The following is a 23703-nucleotide window of genomic DNA, read 5'->3' as shown; positions in this document are numbered from 1 at the left end:
TATTTGAATTAATTTTTTGTTTGGACATAGGGAAAGTGTACATAGGTAAGAACCTATCCCTGAGGGAATACGTATATATTTTTTTTGCAACCTGTCCAGGCAACTAATTCTGTTTTCTTTCCTTCTTCTCTTCTGTTGTGTTCACATGTAGTGTTCTGTTGCGTTCTGTAGTGTTGTGTTGTGTTCTCCTGTGTTCTGGTGTGTACTCATGTTTAGTGGTCTGTTGTTTTTTGATTTGTTCTTTTGTGTTCTGTTGTGTTCTGATGTGCAGTGTTCTGTTGTGTTCTCTTTTGTTCACCTGTATTGCTCTGTTTTTTTCTGTTTTGTTCTGCTGTGTTCTGTTGTGTTCTGCTGTGTTCTGTTTTTTTTCTGTTGTGTTCTGATGTGTTCTGACGTTCTATTGTGTTCTGATATGTTTTCTTGTGTTCTCATTTATATTGTTCTCCTGTGTTCTGATGTGTTCTGTTGTGTTATATTGTGTTCTGTTGTGTTCTCTGGTGTTCTGATGTGTTCTCATGTGTACTATTCTGTTGTGTTCTCATGTGTAGTGTTCTGTTCTGTTCTGTTCTGTTCAATTCTGTTCACATGTGTAGTGTTCTCGTGTTCTGTTGTGTTCTGATGTGTTCTCATGTGTAGTATTGTGTTGTGTTCGGTTGTGTTCTTTTGTGTTCTGTTGTGTTTTCATGTGTAGTGTTCTGTTGTGTTCTGTTTTGTTCTGATGTGTTCTCAGGTGCAGTGTTCTGTTCTGTTGTGTTCTATTGTGTTCTCAGTTGTAGTCTTCTGTTGTGTTCTGTTGTGTTCTGATGTGTAAGGTTCTGTTGCGTTCTGTTGTGTTCTGATGTGTTCACATGTGTTCTGATGTTCTGCTTGTTCAGCCTGAAGAAGAGAAGGCTGCGAGGGGACCTTATAAACGCTTACAAATATCTGAAGGGTGGCTGTCAGGAGGATGGGGCCAAGCTCTTTTCAGTGGTGCCCAGTGACAGGACAAGGGGCAAAGGGCACAAACTGAGGCACAGGAAGTTCCGTCTGAACATGAGGAAGAACTTCGTCCCTCTGAGGGTGACGGAGCACTGGAACAGGCTGCCCAGAGAGGTTGTGGAGTCTCCCTCTCTGGAGATATTCCAGACCCGCCTGGACAAGGTCCTGTGCAGCTTGCTGTAGGTGACCCTGCTTCGGCACGAGGGTTGGACTAGATGACCCACAGAGGTCCCTTCCAACCCCTACTATTCTGTGATTCTGTGTGGTTCTGTAATGCTCTGTTGTGTTCTGTTGTGTTCTGATGTGTTCTCATGTGTAGTGTTCTGTTGTGTTCTCACGTGTAGTGTTCTGTTGTGTTCTGTTGTGTTCTGCTGTGTTCTGTTGTGTTCAGTTGTGTTGTGTTCTCTTGTGTTCTCTTGTGTTCACTTGTAGTGTTCTGTTGTGTTCTGTTGTGTTCTGTTCTGTTCAAATGTGTAGCGTTCTGATGTGTTCTGTTATGTTCTACTGTGTTCTCTTGTGTTCTGTTGTCTTCTGTTGTGTTTTCAAGTGTAGTGTTCTGTTTTGTTCTGTTGTGTTCTGTTGTTTTCTGTTGTGTTCTGCTGTGTTCTGATGTGTTCTGTTGTGTTCTGATGTATTGTGTTCTGTGGTGTTCTGTAGTGTTCTCCTGTGTTCTGATGTGTTCTTATGTGTAGTGTTCTCTTGTGTTCTGTTGCGTTCTGTTGTGTTTTGAAGTGTTCTCATGTGTAGTGTTCTGTTGTGTTCAGTGGTGTTCTGTTGTGTTCTGTGTCTTCTGTTGTGTTCTGATGTGTTCTCATGTGTAGTGTTCAGCTGTGTTCTGTTGTGAGCTCTTGTACTCTGTTGTGTTTACGTGTAGTGTTCTCCTGTGTTCTGTAATATTGTGTTGTGTTTTGCTGTGTTCTGATATGTTCTCACGCGTTCTCATGTTTAGTGTTCTTTTGTTTTTTGTTGTGTTCTATTGTGTTCTGATGTATTCTGTTGTGTTCTGATGTGTTCTGCTGTGTTCTGTTGTGTTCTGATTCGTTCTCATGTTTAGTGTTCTATTGTTTTTTGTTTTGTTCTGTTGTGTTCTCATGTGTTCTCATGTGTAGTATTGTGTTGTGTTCTGTTGTGTTCTGTTGTTTTCTGTTGTGTTCTGCTGTGTTCTTATGTGTTCTGTTGTGTTCTGATGTATTGTGTTCTGTAGCGTTCTGTTGTTTTCTGTTGTTTTCTGTTGTGTTCTGATGTGTTCTGTTGTGTTCTCATGTGTAGTGTTCTCTTGTGTTCTGTTGTGTTCTGATATGTTCTCATGTGTTCTCATGTTTAGTGTTCTGTTGTTTTTTGTTGTGTTCTGTTGTGTTCTGATGTATTCTTTTGTGTTCTGCTGTGTTCTGCTGTGTTCTGTTGTGTTCTGCAGCGTTCTGTTGTGTTCTGATGTGTAGTGTTCTGTTTTGTTCTGTTGTGTTCTGTTGTTTTCTGTTGTGTTCTGCTGTGTTCTGATGTGTTCTGTTGTGTTCTGTAGTGTTCTGCTGTGTTCTGATGTGTTCTTATGTGTAGTGTTCTCTTGTGCTCTGTAGTGTTCTGTTGTGTTCTGTTGCGTTCTGTTGTGTTTTGCTGTGTTCTCATGTGTTGTGTTGTGTTGTGTTCAGTGGTGTTCTGTTGTGTTCTGTGTCTTCTGTTGTGTTCTGATGTGTTCTCATGTGTAGTGTTCTGTTGTTTTCTGTTGTGATCTCTTGTGCTCTTTTGTGTTCTCTTCTGTTCACATGTAGTGTTCTGTTTTGTTCTGTTGTGTTCTCTTGTGTTCTGTTGTGTTCTCTTGTGTTCTGTTGTGTTCTCATATTTAGTGTTCTGGGTTTTTTATTGTGTTCTATTGTTTTCTCATGTATTTTGTTGTGTTCTGCTGTGTTCTGCTGTGTTCTGTTGTGTTCTGATGTGTAGTGATCTTTTGTGTTCTGTTGTTTTGTGATGTGTTCTCATGTGTACTGTTCTGTTTTGTTCTGTTTTTTTCGGTTTTGTTCTGTTGTGTTCTCATGTGTAGTATTCTATTCTGTTGTGTACTTTTGTGTTCTGTTGTGGTCTTTTGTGTTCTGTTGTGTTGTCTTGTGTTCTCATGTGTAGTGTTCTGCTGTGTTCTGTTGTGTTCTGACGTGTTCTGATGTTTTCTCATGTGTAGTGTTTTGTTGTGTTCTGTTGTGTTCTGATGTGTTCTCACGTGTTGTGTTCTGTTGTGTTGACTTGACTTCAGCAAGGCTTTCCACACTGTCTCCCATAATATCCTCCTAGGGATGCTCAGGAAGTGTTGGCTGCATGAGTGGTCGGTGAAGTGGATTGAGAACTGGCTGAATGGCAGAACTCAGAGGGTTGTCATCAGTGGCGCTGAGTCTAGTTGGAGGCTGGTAACTAGTGGTGTCCCTCAGGGGTCAGTGCTGGGCCCAGTCTTGTTTAGCTTCTTCATCAACGACCTGGATGAAGAGTTAGAATGTACCCTCAGCAAGTTTGCTGATGACACAAAAATGGGAGGTGTGGTGGACACAGCGGAAGGCTGTGCTGCCATTCAGCATGACCTGGATAGGCTGGAAATTTGGGAAGAGAGGAACCTGATGAGGTTTAACAAAGGCAAATGCAGGGTCCTGCACCTGGGGAGGAACAACCCCATGCATCAGTGCAGGCTTGGGGTGGACCTGCTGGAGAGCAGCTCTGCGGAGAGGGACCTGGGTGTCCTGGTGGACAACAGGTTAACCATGAGGCAGCAGTGTGCCCTGGCTGCCAAGAAAGCCGATGGGATCCTAGGGTGCATCAAGAAGAGTGTGGCCAGCAGGACGAGGGAGGTTCTGCTTCCCCTCTACACTGCCCTGGTGAGGCCTCATCTGAAGTACGCTGTCCAGTTCTGGGCTCCCCAGTTCAAGAAAGATGAGGAGCTACTGGAGAGAGTCCAGCGGACGGCTACAAGGATGGTGAGGGGACTGGAACATGTTCCCTACGAGGAGAGGCTGAGGGAGCTGGGCTTGTTCAGCCTGAAGAAGAGAAGGCTGAGAGGGAACCTAATAAATGCTGATAAATATCTGAAGGGTGGGTGTCAGGGGGATGGGGGCAAGCTCTTTTCAGTGGTGCCCAGTGACAGGACAAGGGGCAATGGGCACAAACCGAGGCACAGGAAGTTCCACCTGAACATGAGGAAGAATTTCTTCCCTCTGAGGGTGATGGAACCCTGGAACAGGCTGCCCAGGGAGGTTGTGGAGTCTCCTTCTCTGAAGAAATTGAAGATCCGCCTGGACAAGGTCCTGTGCAGCCTGCTGTAGGTGTCCCGATGTCTTGGGTTTGGCCAGGACAGGGTTAATTTTCACTGGACTCCAGGAAGGGGCACAGCCGGGGGGTGGGGTCTGACCCCACCTGGCCAAACAGAGCCCGGTATTCCATACCATGTGACAGCACGCTGGCTTCTGCTGGGGGGGCTGTGCAGCGGATAGGGACTCACGGCTTGGGGGGGGTGCGGCGCCGGTGCTGTTCGGGAGAGCGGCTGTCTGGGTCGTGTGGTTCGTTGTTGTGTTTTCTCCTTATTTGTACCGTAGTTGTTCCTGTTTCCCTCTGTTTGCTGTTCTGTTAAACTGCCCTTATCCCGACCCACCAGTTTCTGCCTTTTTCTTTTCATTTTCCTCTGCACGCCGGCAAGGGGAGGGGCGGTCCCGTGGCGCTTTTGTTGCCGGCGGCAGCCGAAACCGAAACATTAAATTGGCACCCAGACGTGGAGCGGGGATAACGGCAGGGCTGAGCAGCGGGTGTTAAAACTGCTTTCATAGATTTTGTTAAAATTTATTATACGCATTTACTGTGCTAGTTAAAGTCGCCGGTAAAAATGTTTCTGACTTTGATCAAATATCTGTGCTACGTAAATCCTTACTTGCTGTATGTGTTTGCCGCCGTGCTGTTTGTTACCTCGGGAAAAAAGATCAGGATGATGATTTTGCTGTACTGTACGATATCGACTTATGATATGATAACATCACTGTGCATGAAATTAGGCTTGTATTTGCATGCGGCACTGCAGTCATTTCCGTACCTCGGATCCTATGTCTTAGATTTTGTTAATAATCAAACCCAGCCTGTGGGGAAAACCGAAGGGGATACCTTCCCCCACTCTTTCGCCCCCCCTCTTTTCCTCAGGCTGGTCCTAACTGCTTTTGAGAATTTCGAGTACCCGTGGGATGCTCAGGGCAGCACTCTCCTTTTGTTCTGCCTGCTGAACGGGTTCTGGGTTTTGTTTAGGGTTAAGCAAGTCGTTAAGAACATCCTGCAGAGACCTGCCCCGGGGCTGGATAGCTGTGAGTGGCTGGGTGTGTGGGACAGCATGGGCAGATGTCTAGAGCAGTGGGCACCACCAGTGTGTTTTAAACTCACCCCCGAACAAATACAGAATCCGGAAAAACTAGTAAAATATCTGAAAAAAGTGTGCTGCCACCCTGGGAACTCCAGAGAGACACAGATCACCACAATGTGCTGGGGTCTGGCCCATGCCTACCGAGCCATGTTCAACACTGTTCAGTGCCTTAAAGGGGAAAGGGGGGGAAGCGAAGCGGCAGGCGCTGCGACTGACGCTGCCCCCCCAGCCGGCCCTGCAGCCCCTCCAGCCCAGCAGGCAGTCACAGCCCCCCATACTGGCAGCGCCGCTGCCACAGCTGCAGGGTCTACCTCGGTTTCCCCAGCGGGCACAGCAGCTGCTCCAGCCCCAGCTTCAGCTGCAGGCAGCGTGGCTGAGCCCAGTGACCAACCTGTGCCGGTAGCAGTCGCCCCTGTAAAACTAAAGAAAGACGCAAAGAGAGCAGATCGCTCTGGGAGGGATGATGATGAGCCAGGGTCATCACGGGAGATAGAGACAGAGATCATCACCCGGTCCCTGTCCCTGGGCGAGCTGCGGGACATGCGGAAAGATTTCAGCCGCCACCCTGGCGAGCACATTGCCACCTGGCTGCTGCAGTGCTGGGATAACGGGGCCAGCAGCTTGGAATTAGAGGGCAAGGAAGCCAAGCAGCTGGGATCCCTGGCCAGGGATGGGGGCATTGACAAGGCCGTTGGGAAAAAGGAACAAATCCTCGGCCTCTGGAGGAGACTTCTGTCAGGCGTGAGGGAGAGGTACCCCTTCAGTGACGATTATGTATGCTACCCTGGCAAGTGGACCAATATGGAAAGGGGTATTCAGTACTTCAGGGAATTAGCTGTGCGGGAGCTGGTTTACTGTGACACAGACGATGAGCAGGTACCCACAGACCCAGATGAACTCCAGTGCTCACAATCCATGTGGAGGAAGTTTGTGTGGAGCGCACCCTCCTTGCATGCTAACTCACTGGCAGTTGTAAACTGGAAAGGTAAAGACGCACCAACAGTGGATGAGGTGGCTGTCAGACTCCGCCAATATGAGGAAAGTCTCTCTTCCTCCCTTGTCTCAGCCGTGGAGAAACTGGTCAAGCGACTAGACAGGAATATGTCCTACTCCCCACCTGTACGGGCCAGTGTCTCAGCTATTAGGGGCAGGCGTTTCTCTGCTCAGGAGAGGGAATACAGAGGCTATACACCCCGGGGCACCCTGTGGTTCTACCTGCGTGACCACGGAGAGGACATGAGGAAGTGGGATGGAAAACCCACCTCAAGTCTAGAGGCCCGAGTACGTGAGTTGCGAGGTAAAACAATCACCAAAGGGGATTCTGTTAGGAAAAGTGCCGCTCCAGTTTCCAGAAGCCAGCTCTCCAGACCAGGTAGACAGTTTGACCTTGATTCCGATCCTCTGGAGGGGACCTCCAAGTTATTTTTACAGCAGGTGAGCAGCAAATTCTCTGACGAGGATTAGAGGGGCCCTGCCTCCAGCCAGGTGGAGGAAAGGGACAACCGTGTTTATTGGATGGTGTGGATTCGGTGGCCTGGCACGTCAGATCCACAAGAGTATAAAGCTCTAGTGGACACTGGTGCACAGTGTACTTTAATGCCATCAGAGTTCAAAGGGTCAGAGTCCATTTGCATTTCTGGGGTGACAGGGGGGTCCCAAGAGCTGAGTCTACTGGAGGCTGAAGTGAGCCTCACTGGGCAGGACTGGCAGAAGCACCCCATTGTAACTGGCCCCGAGGCTCCGTGCATCCTTGGCATAGACTATCTTAGGAGAGGCTATTTCAAGGACCCAAAGTGGTATCGGTGGGCTTTTGGCATAGCTGCTGTGGAGACGGAAGAAATTAAACAGCTGTCGATTTTGCCTGGTCTCTCAGAGGATCCTTCCGTTGTGGGGTTGCTGAGGGTTGAAGAATAACAGGTACCCATCGCAACCACAATGGTGCACCGGCGACAGTATCGTACCAACCGAGACTCCCTTCTCCCCATTCATCAGCTGATCCGCCAGCTGGAGAGTCAAGGAGTGATCACCAAAACTCGCTCACCCTTTAATAGTCCCATATGGCCAGTAAGAAAATCTACTGGAGAGTGGAGACTGACAATAGACTACCGTGGCCTGAATGAAGTCACACCACCGCTGAGTGCTGCCGTGCCAGACATGCTAGAACTTCAATATCAGCTGGAGTCAAAGGCAGCCAAGTGGTATGCGACAACTGACATCGCTGATGCATTCTTCTCCATCCCTTTGGCAGCAGAGTGCAGGCCACAGTCTGCTTTCACCTGGAGGGGCATCCAGTACACCTGGAACCGACTGCCCCAGGGGTGGAAACACAGTCCCACCATTTGCAATGGACTAATCCAGACTGCACTGGAAAAGGGTAAAGCCCCAGAACATCTGCAGTACATTGACGACATCATTATATGGGGCGACACAGCGGAGGAGGTTTTTGAGAAAGGGGAGAAAATAGTTCAAATCCTTCTGAAAGCCGGTTTCGCCATTAAGCGAAGTAAAGTCAAGGGACCTGCGCAAGAGATCCAGTTTTTGGGGATAAAATGTCAGGATGGGCGCCGTCAAATCCCAATGGATGTCATCAACAAAATAGCAGCTATGTCTCCACCAACCAGCAAAAAGGAAGCACAGGCTTTCCTGGGTGTTGTGGGTTTTTGGAGGATGCACATCCCAAATTACAGCCAAATTGTGAGTCCTCTGTATCACGTGACCCGGAAGAAGAATGATTTTGAATGGGGCCCTGAGCAACGACAGGCATTTGAACAGATTAAACGGGAGATAGTACATGCCGCAGCCCTTGGTCCAGTCCGATCAGAGCAAGATTTTAAAAACGTGCTCTACACTGCAGCCGGGGAGAATGGCCCAACCTGGAGTCTCTGGCAGAAAGCACCAGGGGAGACTCGAGGTCGACTCCTGGGGTTTTGGAGCCGGGGATACATAGGATCCGAGGCCCGCTATACTCCCACTGAAAAAGACATTCTGGCAGCATATGAAGGCGTTCGAGCTGCTTCAGAAGTGGTGGGCACTGAAGCACAGCTCCTCCTAGTACCACGGTTGCCGGTCCTGGGCTGGATGTTCAAAGAGAGGGTCCCCTCTACGCTTCATGCCACTGATGCTACGTGGAGTAAGTGGGTCGATCTGATCACCCAGCACGCCCGAATGGGAAACCCCAGTCGCCCAGGAATTCTGGAGGTAATCATGGACTGGCCAGAAGGCAAAGATTTTGGAGCATCGCCAGAGGAGGAGGTGACACGTGCTGAAGAGGCCCCACTGTATAACCAGCTGCCAGAAGATGAGAAACAGTATGCCCTGTCCATGGATGGGTCCTGTCGCATTGTGGGGAAGCAGCGGAGGTGGAAGGCTGCTGTATGGAGCCCTACACGACAAGTCGCGGAAACTGCCGAGGGAGAAGGTGAGTCCAGCCAGTTTGCAGAGGTGAAAGCCATCCAGCTGGCTTTAGACATTGCCAGTCGAGAGAAGTGGCCAGTGCTCTATCTTTCCACCGACTCTTGGATGGTGGCCAATGCCTTGTGGGGGTGGCTGCAGCAATGGAAGAAGAACAACTGGCAGCGCAGAGGCAAACCTATCTGGGCTGCCCCATTGTGGCAAGATATTGCTGCCCGGATAGAGCAGTTGGCTATAAAAGTCCGTCACGTGGACGCTCACATCCCTAAGAGTCTGGCCACTGAGGAACATCAAAACAACCACCAGGTAGATCAGGCTGCTAAGATTGAAGTGGCTCAGGTGGATCTGGACTGGCAACATAAGGGTGAACTGTTTATAGCTCGGTGGGCCCATGACACCTCGGGCCACCAAGGAAGAGACGCGACATACCGATGGGCTCGTGACCGAGGGGTGGACTTGGCCATGGATACGATCGCACAGGTTATCCATGAATGTGAAACATGTGCTGCAATCAAGCAAGCCAAGCAGGTAAAGCCTCAGTGGTATGGAAGACGATGGCTAAAATATAAATATGGGGAGGCTTGGCAGATTGACTACATCACACTGCCACAAACCTGCCAAGGCAAGCGCTATATGCTCACAATGGTGGAGGCCACCACCGGATGGCTGGAAACCTACCCTGTGCCCCATGCCACATCCCAGAATAACATCCTGGGCCTTGAAAAACAAGTCCTGTGGTGACATGGCACCCCCAAAAGAATTGAGTCAGAAAACGGGACTCATTTTCGTAACAGCCTCATAGACACCTGGGCCAAAGAACACGGTATTGAGTGGGTGTATCACATCCCCTACCATGCACCAGCCTCTGGAAAGATCAAACGGTACAACGGGCTGCTAAAAAAACTATCTGAGGGCAATGGGGGGTGGGACTTTCAAAAATTGGGATCCCCATTTAGCAAAGGTCACCTGGTTGGTTAACAGCCGAGGATCCACCAACCAGCCTGGTCCTGCCCAGTCAAAACCTCAGCGCCCCGTAGAAGGAGATAAAGTCCCTGTAGTGCACATGCGGAACATGTTAGGGAAGACGGTTTGGGTTAGTCCTGCCTCGGACGAAGGCAAGCCCGTCCGCGGGATTCTTTATGCTCAAGGTCCTGGGTGTACCTGGTGGGTAATGCGGAAGGATGGGGAAGTCCGATGTGTACCTCATGGGGATTTGATTACGGGCGAGAATAGTCCATAAATAAATTGTATAAAGTTAATTGTTAAATAACCCTGTCACTCTCTGTCATCACTGTTATAATTGTTATATTTTGTACCAGTAGTAGCATAGTAAGAATCATCCAGATTAAAGAAGGATGGACTTTTTCGATGAAAACCTAGCAGAGCACAGCGATGATGGAACTGGACCTGGTTTTCAACAACTGGCATCCAGCAACTTCATCAAGATCAACATCTCCTGCAGACTGTGGGCACGGGCCGCACCAGATACATCAGCCGTGAGCTCCGGATGCAGCAAGTGACCGCCCATCACCACACATCACCCCTCCTGCCACGGAAGACCATTACGACAGATGGAGCCCAAAGTCATGGATTAAATGAACTCAATGGACACTTTAGAGTGATGATCCATAGACTAAGGGAATGATATCTGGAGACAGGAGAAGTGGTGGTGATCAACTGGACAATGGGGGACCTGGGCATGACGTAGACGGTATGGAATAAGGGGTGGATAATGCCCTGGGTTTGGCCAGAACAGGGTTAATTTTCACCGGAATCCAGGAAGGGGCACAGCCGGGGGGTGGGGGCTGACCCCACCTGGTCAAACAGAGCCCGGTATTCCATACCCTGTGACGTCACGCTGGGTTCCGGTAGGGGGGGCGGGGCGGCGGGAAGGCACTCGCGGCTTGGGGGGACGCAGCGCCGGTCCTGTTTCGGGAGAGCGGCTGTCTGGGTTGTACGGTTCGTTGTTGTGTTTTCTCCTTATTTGTATCGTTGTTGTTCCTGTTTTCCCTCTGTTTGCTGTTCTGTTAAACTGCCCTTATCCCGACCCACCTGTTTCTGCCTCTTTCTTTTCATTCTCCTCCGCACGCCGGCGGGGGGAGGGGCGGCTGCGTGGCGCTTTTGTTGCCGGCGGCAGCCGAAACCAAAACAGTTTTTCAGCAATTTAAGTCACAGATATGATCTGTAATGGGACAGATGACACTAACTGCATCTGACCATCCTAATATACTCCAGATGTTTATCTTTGGAAATATTGTTAGCTTGCAGTAGACTTTGTGCAAAGGTAGCAAGAGGAAGAGAAGTCTGTCTTTGAATTTTAAAGCTTTCTTTGCATGTGTCATTTTGTGTCCTTCTGTCTACGTGACTCGCAGCACTACACTGCACGTTCTGCGGAGCCCCTGATCTGCTAGTGACATTCACGGCTAGCTGGGTGGTGGTGGAAGGGTGCCAGTTCTCGCAGTGCGATTTCAGTAAGGAATTTCAAACTAGTTAGACTTCCCTAAAATCCAGAAACTCATTTACCAGTTCAGGAAGAGGTGGTGGTGTTGCCTTGTCCTGCCAGTGCTGAGTGCTGTATGTCCTGGGTTCGGCCAGAACAGGGTTAATTTTCACCGGACTCCAGGAAGGGGCACAGCCGGGGGGTGGGGGCTGACCCCACCTGGCCAAACAGAGCCCGGTGTTCCATACCCTGTGACGTCACACTGGGTTCCGGTGGGGGGGGCGGCTCGGCGAGAACCCTCTCGCGGCTCGGGAGTGTGCGGCGCCGGTGCGGTCCGAGAGAGCGGGTCTGTTTTTTCTCGTGTTTTCTCCTTATCTGTATCGTTGTTGTTCCTGTTTCCCTCTGTTTGCTGTTCTGTTAAACTGCCCTTATCCCGACCCGCCGGTTTTCTGCCTGTTTTCTTTCCATTCTCCTCCGCACCGCAGCGGGGGGGAGGGGGGGCCGTGTGGCGCTTTTGTTGCCGGCGGCAGCTGAAACCAAAGCACTGTAGCTGTCACAAGAAGATGTGCAGATGTTGCAAACCTGCCTGACAATAAGAAAAGCAACTGTTTTGCTACCGTTTTCCTTTAGAACAGCGTCTTTCCCAGGCAGGCGTTTGACCTGTTCGTGGAATAACAACTGCCACTAGAAGTGGGCCGCATGGGAAGAGCATGCTGTTCTCCTGGAAGTCAGAAGACTGGCTTCCGTTCCTGCGTGTTGCTGATTTGCTTTATGACCTGCGAGTCCTCTCCCGCTATGTTTGCTTTACTTGTTTTCTCGATGGCGATCTGTTCAGCAGAGGAAATGCCTTTTACTTCTGTGCAAGATCTGGGCTCAAGTTGCTTGGGGGGGAAATTGCAGCTGGTTGAGAAGTCAGTCACTAATTTTTGCTAACCAAATTGTAGCTGAGATAAATTTGCCTGAAAAGTACTTTCCTTTATTGGAAAGGACTCTATAGCTTTACACGCAATGAATTTAAAACCATGTAGAAACTTCAAAGTGCTTATGCCAGCTGAGCTTTTTGTCTTTTAAATGTGTTTGAAGCTGCTTCAGAGCAGAAGCTTTTGCTGCTCTAGGGAAAAAGCTTTAATTCTAGATACTGCATCAATTTACCAGCGACTGTCAGACTTTCCTTGACCTGTCTCTGTAACGTAGTTTGTAATGGAGAGATCCTTCAGTTAATTGATGGAATAACCTTGTACCTCCAGCCTGAGGCTATTGCTAAGGACGGTTTGCTTGCTTGGATGCGCTGTTTGCCGTAGCCCCTGGCTGGAGTTGATACAGCATTTGAATTCAGGCTGGTAAGTTTTGTTTCTACTGGTAGTGGAATTGAGACTGAAATAAAGCAGGTGAAATTACGACCTTACTGAAGTCATTAGCAAAGCTGCCATTGACTGAAGTAAGGCTAGGATCTCTGCCAAGGGCTTTGGTTGTTAAATTTATGGTAACATATTAATTGAGTTGTATTAAAATAAGGTTTTGAAAAAGTTAATCTTTAGCTTCGTGATACAATCTCCATTCCATAAATATTGTACATAGTGTTACTAAAAGTTTACCTTTTTTGGACAGGATGATAGAGGTAGATTTTAATTTATTTTTATAATCTGTGTGTTTGCACTCCTAGGAAAGAACTAAAGTACGCAGATGTCATTATTTCTGTAAATGAAAAGGACTTAATCCTAAATCTTCTAATTCTTTTATAGTATATGGCAGCAGAGCTATCTAACACTCTGTCCCGCAGGAAATATTTGGCATACTTGTAAGCTCCAGGGAGAGGAGAACTAGGATGATAACATCCATTAGCATTGCTTTTGAATGAGAACTTGCATAAAGATTTTCTCGAGGAAAAAAAAAAATCACTATTAGATTTAAAGGCTTTTTAGCAAAAGGAATGTATTGCAAGCTTTCGACCTTCCTGTGCTGTATGAAGCTTTACTGGTGCGTATGCCAGAAAATCCTGTTGATTACTGGACTCTTCCAATGTGTGCTGCCCTTCTAGAAAGTCGACATCTGGACTGTATTTATTCTACTATTTTCTCGTCACTGGATGTGTCAGAGTAGATTTTCCTCCTTTAAATTTTGATAAACTTTGTTTCTATGATTTGGCAGAAAAGATTTTGTGCAATTTTAAAGGCACGACTAATAATGCGTTCCCAAGCTCTGATGACAGTTAGAACAAACGGTATTGTTTTAAAACGTAAATGGATATTTTGCTGTACTACTCTTCTTGCTTCTCTTATCTGCTAGAATAGTTTTAGCATTAAGCATATTTTAATACACATCTAGAAACAGGCAAGACTGCTTTTATTATATTATTATATTGCTTGAAGTCATGAATTATGTTAATGTAAACACTGTAGTAAAAGGGAGACTGTATTGGCACCTGAGGTCTTTTATTCCTGCTTGTCAGTCTTCACATTTGTCTTGTATGTGGAGACTCTGGACTGGGTAGAAATGGGATTGTTCATTAAGAGTCAAAGTGTGTTCTTCCACTTGTAGCGGTCCCAAAGTACACCCAGTTTGTGTTGCACATCGATGGTATCTTGGCTAAAAGGAAACCGAGTTATCCATTAGCTAATTTTCAGAGTAATCTTCTTTGTAACCAGCTCTTCAAGTAATACCTTCCAAGTTTTCCCATGCAATGAGTAAAGCTAGCATAGTCAACAAGTTTCAAGGAACTACCCTCTCAATCACTGGAAAGTTTTGACTAATTGAGCACAGTGATTTTTAATCTCTGGTATTCTGTATTATTTTTCAGTGATGTTTGTCTTATGAGGAACAATGGAACAAAATGGTTTTGTACAGGTTGATGTAGTTGCTTCTGAGAATTCGGGAGCGTGCGGCGCCGGTGCGGTCCGAGAGAGCGGGTCTGTTTTATTGATGTATGCCATCAATAAAATCAGGTGCCTTGATTAACCCTCTAGTATTGCAGGTCACAACTTGGTAACTGAGGCTGTGATAAATATCCCATAGCTTGTCTGCAGAATCAACTTTTTTTTTTAGTGTTTTCAGTTAAAAGTTTTCTCCTGCAAAACCTAGGGACTGATACTGTTCTGTCAGGTCAAACAGATAAGCTGTTTCACCTGAAGTTTGTACCTAGCTCTTGTAGGCTACTTTTCCGTGATGGGTTTGCTAAGCTGCTGTGAGTGCACTTCCTCAGTCTCCATTGCTGCTTGCTCATGGGTGGAGGAGTGCACATATGGCCACCTCATAGCAAGAGGTCACCTCTGCTAGCGCAGCTGTCCCGTGGGCTTTCCGTCATTTGAGAAGGTTGGAAGGTAAGAAGAAATGAGATTGTTTTAGAGTCCATTCTCTTTGAACATCTGGGGTGATATCCTTTCTGGGGTGATATCCTTTCTGGGGTGATATCCTTTCTGTATATGCAAAGTTAAAATTTCAAGTGCTATATTGTCTCATTTTTGCAGAGGTTAAGTGTAATGTGAGGATAGGGATGCTTCTAAGCTGCCTATCTGATCAAGAAGTGCAGGTCTGAAGGTACTAAATACCCAAGTGAATGCAGACTAGCTGCAAAACTGACGTATGCAGCATGGTGGAGGAAGGTGAAGACTGTAAGAATGTGCTTAAACTCCCCCTGCTAAATTAACATTGCTGTTCTGAGTATCTTAGCTGAGAAATATGCAAGCATGCAAAATGTACACTTGTCATTCTTAAAGTAGTTGGTTTCCAACCTTTAATTTCTGAAGGACTGTTGAATGACGGAACTACTTTGACTTTTTCCACACAAATCCCTCTAATGAAATGCGTTTCTGCTTCACACCCATCAGAGTTGCTAGTGGCAGTCACTGTCTCGCTTGAAATAGGATCTTTCTCCAGTAATCTACTGTCAGTTAATCAGGGCTAAGTGAGACCTGGTAATCCCATTGATGTGCCTGGACTTATCTGAAGACAAGACCTAATTTTTATTTTTTTAAAAAGAGCTGTAGTAACATCATTTGTAATTATAGTGATATGAACTTGGTCACGCTTCCTGCCTACAATATCGTGTATGTAAACACTACAATAAATTCTGTCTAAACACGTTCTGCTTTAACTCTACCTCTGTCTTAAGAAGTAAATGTGCATTTGCTGTCTTTATTTATCTCTGTACTGTACCACTCTGCACGAATAAATTCATTTCTTAATGAATTCATGTAGCCGTATGGCCAGAAATATATTTTTTAACTAGCTAAGAGTCTGTGATAAGCAGTGCAAAGAATCTGTTTCTTTAAAATATGTTTTACTGTACTTTGAAACTGGCTTCTAAAGATACTGAATGTTTCCATCAACTTGGTAATACTCATAACCAGCTCCTGGTATATACAATATATTAAAATGATGCTAAATATAAAAGTGTGTGTGTATAATGATTTTAAGAAAACTAATATATATGTCTCTGCACTCTGAATAAATCTGTCTCTGGACTTGTGATCAAGGCAGAGGACAGGGCTGTTTCTTGTTACTTAAGGTAACACAGGAATTCAGGCACATAGCAAAAAGCTTTTAATCACACTAATGTGATGCATTGTATCAACATCTTAATGCTAAGATGATCTTTAGGATGAAGAAAGTATTTTAAACAAACACCGTGTAGTTCCCTGCAACATCGGTGCTTTTTGTTCTAGACAGTGAAGGTCTGTTGTGTAGTCAAAGCCGTAAATGGAATGAAATGAGGTTGCTTTAAACAAAGGTTTCATAAGTTGTTGAAAATCAGTTTTGAGGAAAATGTCTGAAATGTTTTGCAGAGGTGAATCTGGTGCTGGGAAGACTGAAAACCCGAAGAAGGTTATTCAACACCTTGCTCGTGTTGGTTCCTCCCATAAAGGAAGAAAGGACCATAATATTCCCGTAAGTTGGGATATTTTGTCATTTGTTTATTGTTCTTTTTGAAAACCACCATCTTTGCATTTAAAAAAAAACATCACTTTTTTATTAAAGATAAGCTGGAATGTAATCCACATAATTTTCTCAACCGTTATTTTCTCTTTAGTAGGGGCTGAAATGAGCAGTTCCATTAAAATTTCCAGTTGATGTTAGCTGTTTAACTTCTCTTCTGAAATTAAAGGCTTTATGCAACCATTGTAACTAGGAATGGTATCAAAGCTTTCTGATGCAGTGTATGCCAGTTTTCCACAAATTTAATTAACTTGGGCAAGTCTTAGTGAATTTGGTTCCCTCAGATGCAGTTTTCAGTACTATATTTGTGAACAAGCTTTCTGTTCTTTCAAAAATTATCTTGTAGATAAGAAAAATCATCAAGCTTCAAAACTGCTGTAGACTTGATATGTCTACAAGCGAGCAGCTAATAAAAAGCTCTAGTTTTAGTACATTACAGACAAAAGCATATGCACTTATGTCAGAGTCTTGGGTTTTTTGGTAACTTGTCACTAACTGATTTATGTAGAACTTTCTTCAGATTTACTGCTAGACTTCAAAATTCACAATGAGTTTTTATCAATATTTTGCTTTACAAGACATGAATGGGTTTGAATATCTGTTGCTATGAGCACTTGGATCTCTTTGCAGTGGAATATTAATTCAACTTGCTAGAAGCAAGTGGCTTGCTATATTCGATACTGGCGTATGTGGTTGGAAGTTTTCAAACTATATCAGACTCAGAAGCATCAGCTTCTGTAATTTCTAGTGTATAACACTTAATATTAAGATATTCTGGAATGTGTCAAGACTCAAACTCCTAGAAAACCAGGAGAGGACTTTTGACCAGTCTGTGAAGGAAAAAAAGCAATAATTTGAAGTTGGAGAGAGGGAAAGATTGCTCTGCAGATAGATTTGGAGGCCTTAGGAGGATGCTGTGACTGGAGTGTCGGCAGCATTAGCATTGTCATGTGCTAGGGGAATACATGGCTCTGCAGAATGCTAATTAGAAAGTCATCCTTCAGAACTTGTTTTCTGTGTGGATTTTGATTTATAAATATTCTTGGATTTATGGCTGTGCAGCCTTGAACAAAACTAGTGTTTTTAAAATTTCTACAGGAGTATAATTGCCTACAACTTTTTTTGGGGGAAGGGAATTATGCAGAGAATGGAACTGCACAGAGTTTGTATACCAAGTACTTCTAAACACACTATTGACAGCTTGGAATGCACCAGGTTGAAGAGACTTCTGTGAGCCTCTTGTCGAGCCTCCTTTCAAAATATGCTTCCCTTTAAAGCTGAGTTTTGAAAACCTTGTGTGATGAAGATTATACAACCTTTCTGCAAAACTTTTCCTGTGCTTAACCACTTAAACAGTCAAAAACAGGGGTTTAAAAAGTACTCCTTGTTTGTTTGGCTGTGTTTCCATAAGCACTTTGTGCCAGTACCTGTGCTAAAAGTAGTCCCCTTTTTGAGTTTTGTCATCGTAACAATTCCTGTGGCCACTCACTGGGCTTGGAGACTGCAGGCTCAAACTACTGTTCTGAAAGTCATAGAATCATAGAATGGTTTGGGTTGGAAAGGGCCTTAAAGATCATCTGGTTCCAACCCCTCTGCCATCAGCAGGGACATCTTCCACCAGACCAGGTTGCTCACAGCTCCATCCAACCTGGCCTTGAACCCTGCCAGGGAGGGGGCAGCCACAGCTTCTCTGGGCAACCTGGACCAGTGTTTCATCACCCTCATGGGGAAGAAATGAAGTCCATCTGGCTTTAGATGAAACAAGTTTCCTCTGTTTGTTGCGTGGCTGCATAACTGATATGAAGTGAAGGCACAGAAAAAAGCTGGGGTAGAAGATGTTGATGAAGGGAAGGATGAGTTGCTCAGTCTAATGCAGTGCTGGCTAATTCTGTTTAAGTTGCTGGTTGAACTGGAATCTTATTCTCTACTTAGCAGCGTGATCAAATGGGACAGGAGTTTAAGATGGTGGGTGTAATCAGCTGCTTCGTGAGCCATCGAAGACTGTCATGATGAAGACTGGAAAAGTTTTTATTCTTTGTAAAACATAGTTCAGACACAGTAAAAAGAATAGGGTAGTGTCCTGAATAGAAGTTTGATACTTTGATTGTGCGCTTCATTCAATGCACTGCTATAGTAAGCACTGAATGAAGTATATGTTTATGAAAAATGCAAAATGTTCACGTAACCTAAACCGTTTTGAAAACACAAATGAGTCTCGCTTCTGTAACAATTAATTTTTATTTATATACTGCAGATGAAGAATGTCTAATCTACACACCTAACACTCAAAAGTTAGGAAGTGTCAGAATTGGTTATATTTAAGCAGCCCTAACTTGTTCCTGTTCACATATACATTAGAAAACTGTAGAGGGCTGGTGGTGATCCGTAGTATCCATCTGTACAGCCTTTGCACTGACCTGTGCACAAAGATGATGCTAAACAGGCTTGTTAAATAGACAGCAAGTCATGGATTTACTTTTATCCATCCTGTAACGAATAATTATCAGTGCTATGCATATTACTGAGACTTCTGAAAGTTGCATGGATTTTTTTTTATGAACAATTTGTATGCTGATGAATGAATAATTATCTTCCCGACACCATTCTGAAGTGTAGGGTTAACTTTGTCTCTTTTGCCTGAGAGGTAAACCTTTACAGGGTGCTGTAGAAGTATTACAAACAAACGCAGCCCCCAGTTTGACACCTCAGGCCATGGCCAGAGTAACAGTAATGGTCTGCCATGCCACAAATGCTCACCATGTACGTTCTCCAGCGGCACTGGCTGTGAAATGCTTGGCTTACGCAAGGAGCATCACATAGGAGCTCTACTCATCCCTTCAACAGCCTTCTTGTGTCTGGCATTCAGCTGTTTGTCTGTGACACTTTTCTTTCCCAGCCGCCCTGTTTCATCACAGCTGGTGGCTGTGTGCCTGCAGAGGAGTCCTGCGTATCCCTTGGCACGTCATCCCCAGGCACAGGGGTCCTGTGGGGAACGGAGCCAGTAACACAGTGTAACCACGGAGGGTGGAATTACAGCGCCGAACAGCCTGAATACTAACGTTTCCTAGTTTTTGAGTGTTTGAATCTGTAGCCACACTGTCTCATTTCTGTTTAATCACAAAGAATGTTAAAGGTATTGTCTTGGGCACAGTGCTAGGAAGCGTGGGTGGGTGGTGGTGGTAAAAAGGTAGAAGAGAAGCTTTAGTGCTTGTGGGACTTGGCAGAGCTAGGTGAGACTAGGGTAGTCCCTTCAATTAGGAATTGAGTCTGGGCTTTCTAGAGCCAGGTGATGGAGAGCAGGGAGAAGCGCACGGCAGTGAGTTATGAACAGGCTCATCTATAGATTGAAGGTGGAATGAAAGTGAGCCTGAATCCTTGTCTGCAGTGTGCTTGGTTGAGCATCAGAACTAACACGTGTACAGTTCTAGTTGGTGCGTAGCAAGGGAGAAAAGATGGAAGATATCTGTTGTAAATAACTGGAAGCTTTAGCTTCACATCCAACACATCTGCGCTCTAATGAATTTGGGGGGAGTGGGGTGGTAGTGTTAAGAACTTTACCAGTAAATCTGCAAATTTTATCTGCACCAGGCATATTGTGGTTTATTCGGTTGTTAACCAGGTCATACATGGACCAGCTTTCTAAAGGCAACCATTGTGCTTTAGCCTGGGCATCTCAGACCAAAGGTGACCCACACTGGTGTCTGTTGGTCTGGTCAGCTATCCCATGCTCCTAGGCCAGCATAGGAGCCTCTCTTGCCTTTGCTCTCAATTATTCCTCTGTAGACTCAGGTGGTGTGGAGAAAAGGTTATTTAGAATGAAAGGGTGAGGAAGAGAACAAGGACAGGTAACTGGTGAGTGGAGGGGGGGGCTCATGTGTCCAGAGAGGGTTTTTGACAGATTAAGCAAGGAGGGTAGGGAGTAAACAGAGTCTTCTAAACTACTTGGCTTTGTGGCTCATCACTCCTGTGTGCACTAAGTGGCATGGGAAAGAGAGAAAAGAATGAAATCTTGTTAATGCATGTGTTAGAGCTGCTTTAATAAGGTTAAGTAATGAGTCCTAATTCTGACTCTTGGGCTCTGCTTTAGTTTGGAAACTTTGTGTTTTTGAATGGGGAGGGAAGTCAGTGCAAAATGTAGAAATAACTAAAAAAAAGTTTGCATACACAGCTTTCCAAAAGAAGGAAAAGTGCTGGTTGTCACTCACTGCCTGGGGGCTGCCATGAACTTGCAGGTTCTCCAGGCTGCGCGAGGTTAAGGGGGTACTCTAAGCTGGACTGTGGCCATACCTGGACCCTATTCATGGTCAGATACCTGAAATGGGCAGGTGTGTTCCATCGTGGTAGTGTGCGAAGTAAAGTTCTATAAATAACTGCATCCATCTACCACCGCTGTATCCAGTTCTAGGCATTCTGGTACTGTGTACCTCTGGTTCAGGTGAATGGAATTAGACTTTTGTTCACTTCCCTGCTCCTCAAAGCCTTCACATCCCAAACCCACTCTTATTGTCACTAAAATTCAGGTTTCTAGGTGGTGCCGTTTTAAGCTTCAGAAATAGAAGCATAGAATCACTTAAGCTGGAAAAGACCTTTAAGGTCATCGAGTTCAACCATAACATAATTACTGGTACTTGCAGGTTAATGATGGCTTTCAGTGACTGCATTTGCCTTTGTAGCTGAAATACTAAATTGTTTAATCTGTTTTATGAATTTCAGAAGAAATATAATTGGCTTTGAAGTACAGGATCATGGGTAGGCTCATTCAGACTGAAGCTCCCCTTGGTGAGGATTTCCCGGATGAGCTTTAACTGCCCTAATTGAAACACAGAAGTTAAGTGTGTGTCTGATTATGTTCCGTTCTGTTTCTAAGTGAGGACAGAGATGGACACCCTGAGGAAGCAGTCTATCCTGTCTGAAGATAAGCAAAAGAAATGCCTCTTATGTTCCCAGGTGTACCTATCCTTCTCCAGTGATTTCGGAAGGAGCGGTAGCTTCATACTGAAACATCTAACCTTATTTTTAGATCCTGAGTTGTTTTCTGAGCAGGTATGATGCAGCTTTGCAAAATTCACATCACTTAGCTGAGTAAACTAAACCTTTGCTAGCTGCTTTACAGAACTCTGTCAAAACCTGTTATTCTTCACTAAAACAGTGCTAGTTGCTAGTTATTTAAATTAGTAGACATAAACGGAAGAAGTGTGCATCTGTCTTGGTGTGAAAATTTCTTGTGGTCTGAGTTTCACCACCACGTTTTCTCCCTAGGCTCTCCGGTGTGAAGCTCAAGATTGTTACATTTGCTGACTGAGACAAGGGAATAGGGGAACTGAAAATTTCTGCGTTTCTGCAGAAACTGCAAATTTGGATTTTGGGGATTTTTTTGTTTTGCTTTATTACACTCATGTTCCATTTACCCTTCTTTCTGGCAAAAGTTAAAGGTATTCCAGTTTTTTAAGACTTTGTTTCTCATGTGGACGGTAATTCTTGAAAGAAAGCTTCTGTCTCGATTGTAGGATTGCCTTTCTTAAGTACTTGAAGTACAGGGCAAAAACAAAGCCACAGGCTCTGTAAGTATTGCTTTCCTCTTGGTTCTTTCATAACCTTTTTGATTTTTGAAAAATAGTGATGATCTTATCCATACAAAAACACCTTGCAGTGACTAAGGCTGTCGAGACAGTTACTTGGTGTTGTGGGTTTATTTTTGTTGTTGTTTGTCAAAACTGTGGAAAGCAGGGCTGCCGGAGGCCTGGCCAGTCTGACTAATTCAAGTCTTGCTTGTCTTGCAAGCCCCCCTTTCTGTTTGTTGGAGGACCAAAATTCCAAATTTCTGAAGGTGAGACCAGTATGCGTGGTGGAGATTCTGCTCTTAAGTGATGGTAGTACCAAGTGATAGCTCTCAAAGCATTTCAGGCTGCTGTTGCGTTATCTATAGAGTTTGCGCCTGAAGACTTGTGGGGTTTGACCAAGTGGAAGCTGAGACACTGAGAGCTTTAAAAGGGAGATATTTGCCATGCATTCTTTCCAATTCCATGGGTCTTCCAAACCTAAGAGCTGGAAACAGTGTTTATCATAGCTACTGTTGTTCATTGCAAACAGACTTCCAAAAGTGTAAAACAAAGGCTGTGCTAAAACCAGACCTCCTGTGTGTTCAATTCCAAGTCTCGCTTTCTTGGAAAACAAGTGTTCATGTCTCTGTACGGTTCCAGTTGATCCGTAGTATTGACAGGTCAGTCACTTGAAATGAAATCTGTATTATATCTGGTGTATGAGACCTCTGTATGGATTTTGTATATTCAGTTATTTGTGTTGCTTAGAGACTATTGTTGTGGAGTCTCCTTCTCTGGAGATATTCAAGACCTGCCTAGACGTGGTCCTGTGCAGCCTGGTCTGGGTGACCCTGCTTCGGCAGGGTTGTTGGACTGGGTGACCCACAGAGGTCCCTTCTAACCCCTACAATGCTGTGATTCTGTGATTCAAATTCTATTGTAGAAGTTATTCTTTCTCCCCTTTCTCATGGCTAGGAAAAGAAGCTGATGGAGGATCCAATTGCTGAATGTACTTCTCAGCTGGCTGAAGAAGAAGAAAAGGCCAAAAACTTGGCCAAACTCAAGAACAAACAGGAAATGATGATCACTGATTTGGAAGGTTTGTTCTTGCTACATTTGCCTGTTAACAGGTTGTACATCATGCGAGAAAGGAGTGGATCACTTATTACAGTGTATGCAGTATCTGGTCCAGTCTGCTAAGTGTAACCTTATATGTAGATACCTTAATAGCTGTTGCTTTTATCTAAATCTTGAAAGAATAATTTATTGCTTGCAAGCCTTGTTGCATTTGGCTGCTCAGTCTTTCTCGTGTTTAATTTGTTAGCTTTTCATTTTTGAGAATCCATTTTATTTAATGATACACTCCAGAAATTCATGTTGTTGCATGCATCCCTTAGTAACAAGGTAAAACATCTGTCTCTTGGGAAGGCGCTACACTTTTCTATAATAACACATTAGAACAACATATTTCTGGAAAAATGTTAGTAGGGATTCATTAGTCTTCTAATATTTTTTGAATAAGCAAATCCGAATTGTTCTGCCTTTCTTGATGCTTTGTTTATCTAAAATGGTTCAATTTCTTTGGCCATTTATTTCTGATTGTTTTGCCTGTGTTGTCACGACTGAATTAGCCCTATATGTAACCTTTCATGATGTTATGGTGGGTTTTTTAATTACTTATGGTTGTAAATAGGTATTGTGCAACATTAATAAACTGCCAAGCCAAAGTTGCAAAATATAAGGCAATGTTGCTATCTGCCCTAATTTGGAAATATTTTTTTCACTTACTGTTATGGGTTGTCTTGCTACATATTTTAATACTGATGCGCTTATGGAAAAATACCAAAGTTTAGTCTTATCTGTGTAGGAAGGTATTGAAGTAATAGGAATAATAGATGATTGATGTACCTTTTATTTAAAAAGCCTATTCAAGGGACTTTAATATGGGCATAAGTAAGCTGTACTCATTGGAAAATAATGCTTGAGTAGTTGTGTACTTAAATTGGGACTAGTGTTTCTGAAGATACTTG

The 23703-nt window shown here is 44.8% G+C and overlaps 1 protein-coding gene across 1 annotated transcript in view; it reads left to right on the top strand.

Annotated features, from left to right (window-relative positions):
- Positions 1-23703, top strand: part of LOC142364174 (myosin heavy chain, embryonic smooth muscle isoform-like) — a 61024-nt gene that overhangs the window by 19855 nt on the left and 17466 nt on the right. Inside the window, exons 2-4 of the mRNA XM_075443296.1 lie at positions 15062-15083; positions 21915-21960; positions 22649-22772. Of these exons, the coding sequence (XP_075299411.1) occupies positions 15062-15083; positions 21915-21960; positions 22649-22772 (192 nt within the window). The remainder of the gene's footprint in view (positions 1-15061; positions 15084-21914; positions 21961-22648; positions 22773-23703) is intronic.

The sequence above is a fragment of the Opisthocomus hoazin genome, chromosome 25, assembly GCF_030867145.1.
Source record: "Opisthocomus hoazin isolate bOpiHoa1 chromosome 25, bOpiHoa1.hap1, whole genome shotgun sequence".
Classification (NCBI taxonomy): Eukaryota; Metazoa; Chordata; class Aves; order Opisthocomiformes; family Opisthocomidae; genus Opisthocomus; species Opisthocomus hoazin.
The sequence above is the reverse complement of the archived record's forward strand: the minus strand, read 5'-3'. Positions and strand labels throughout refer to the sequence as shown.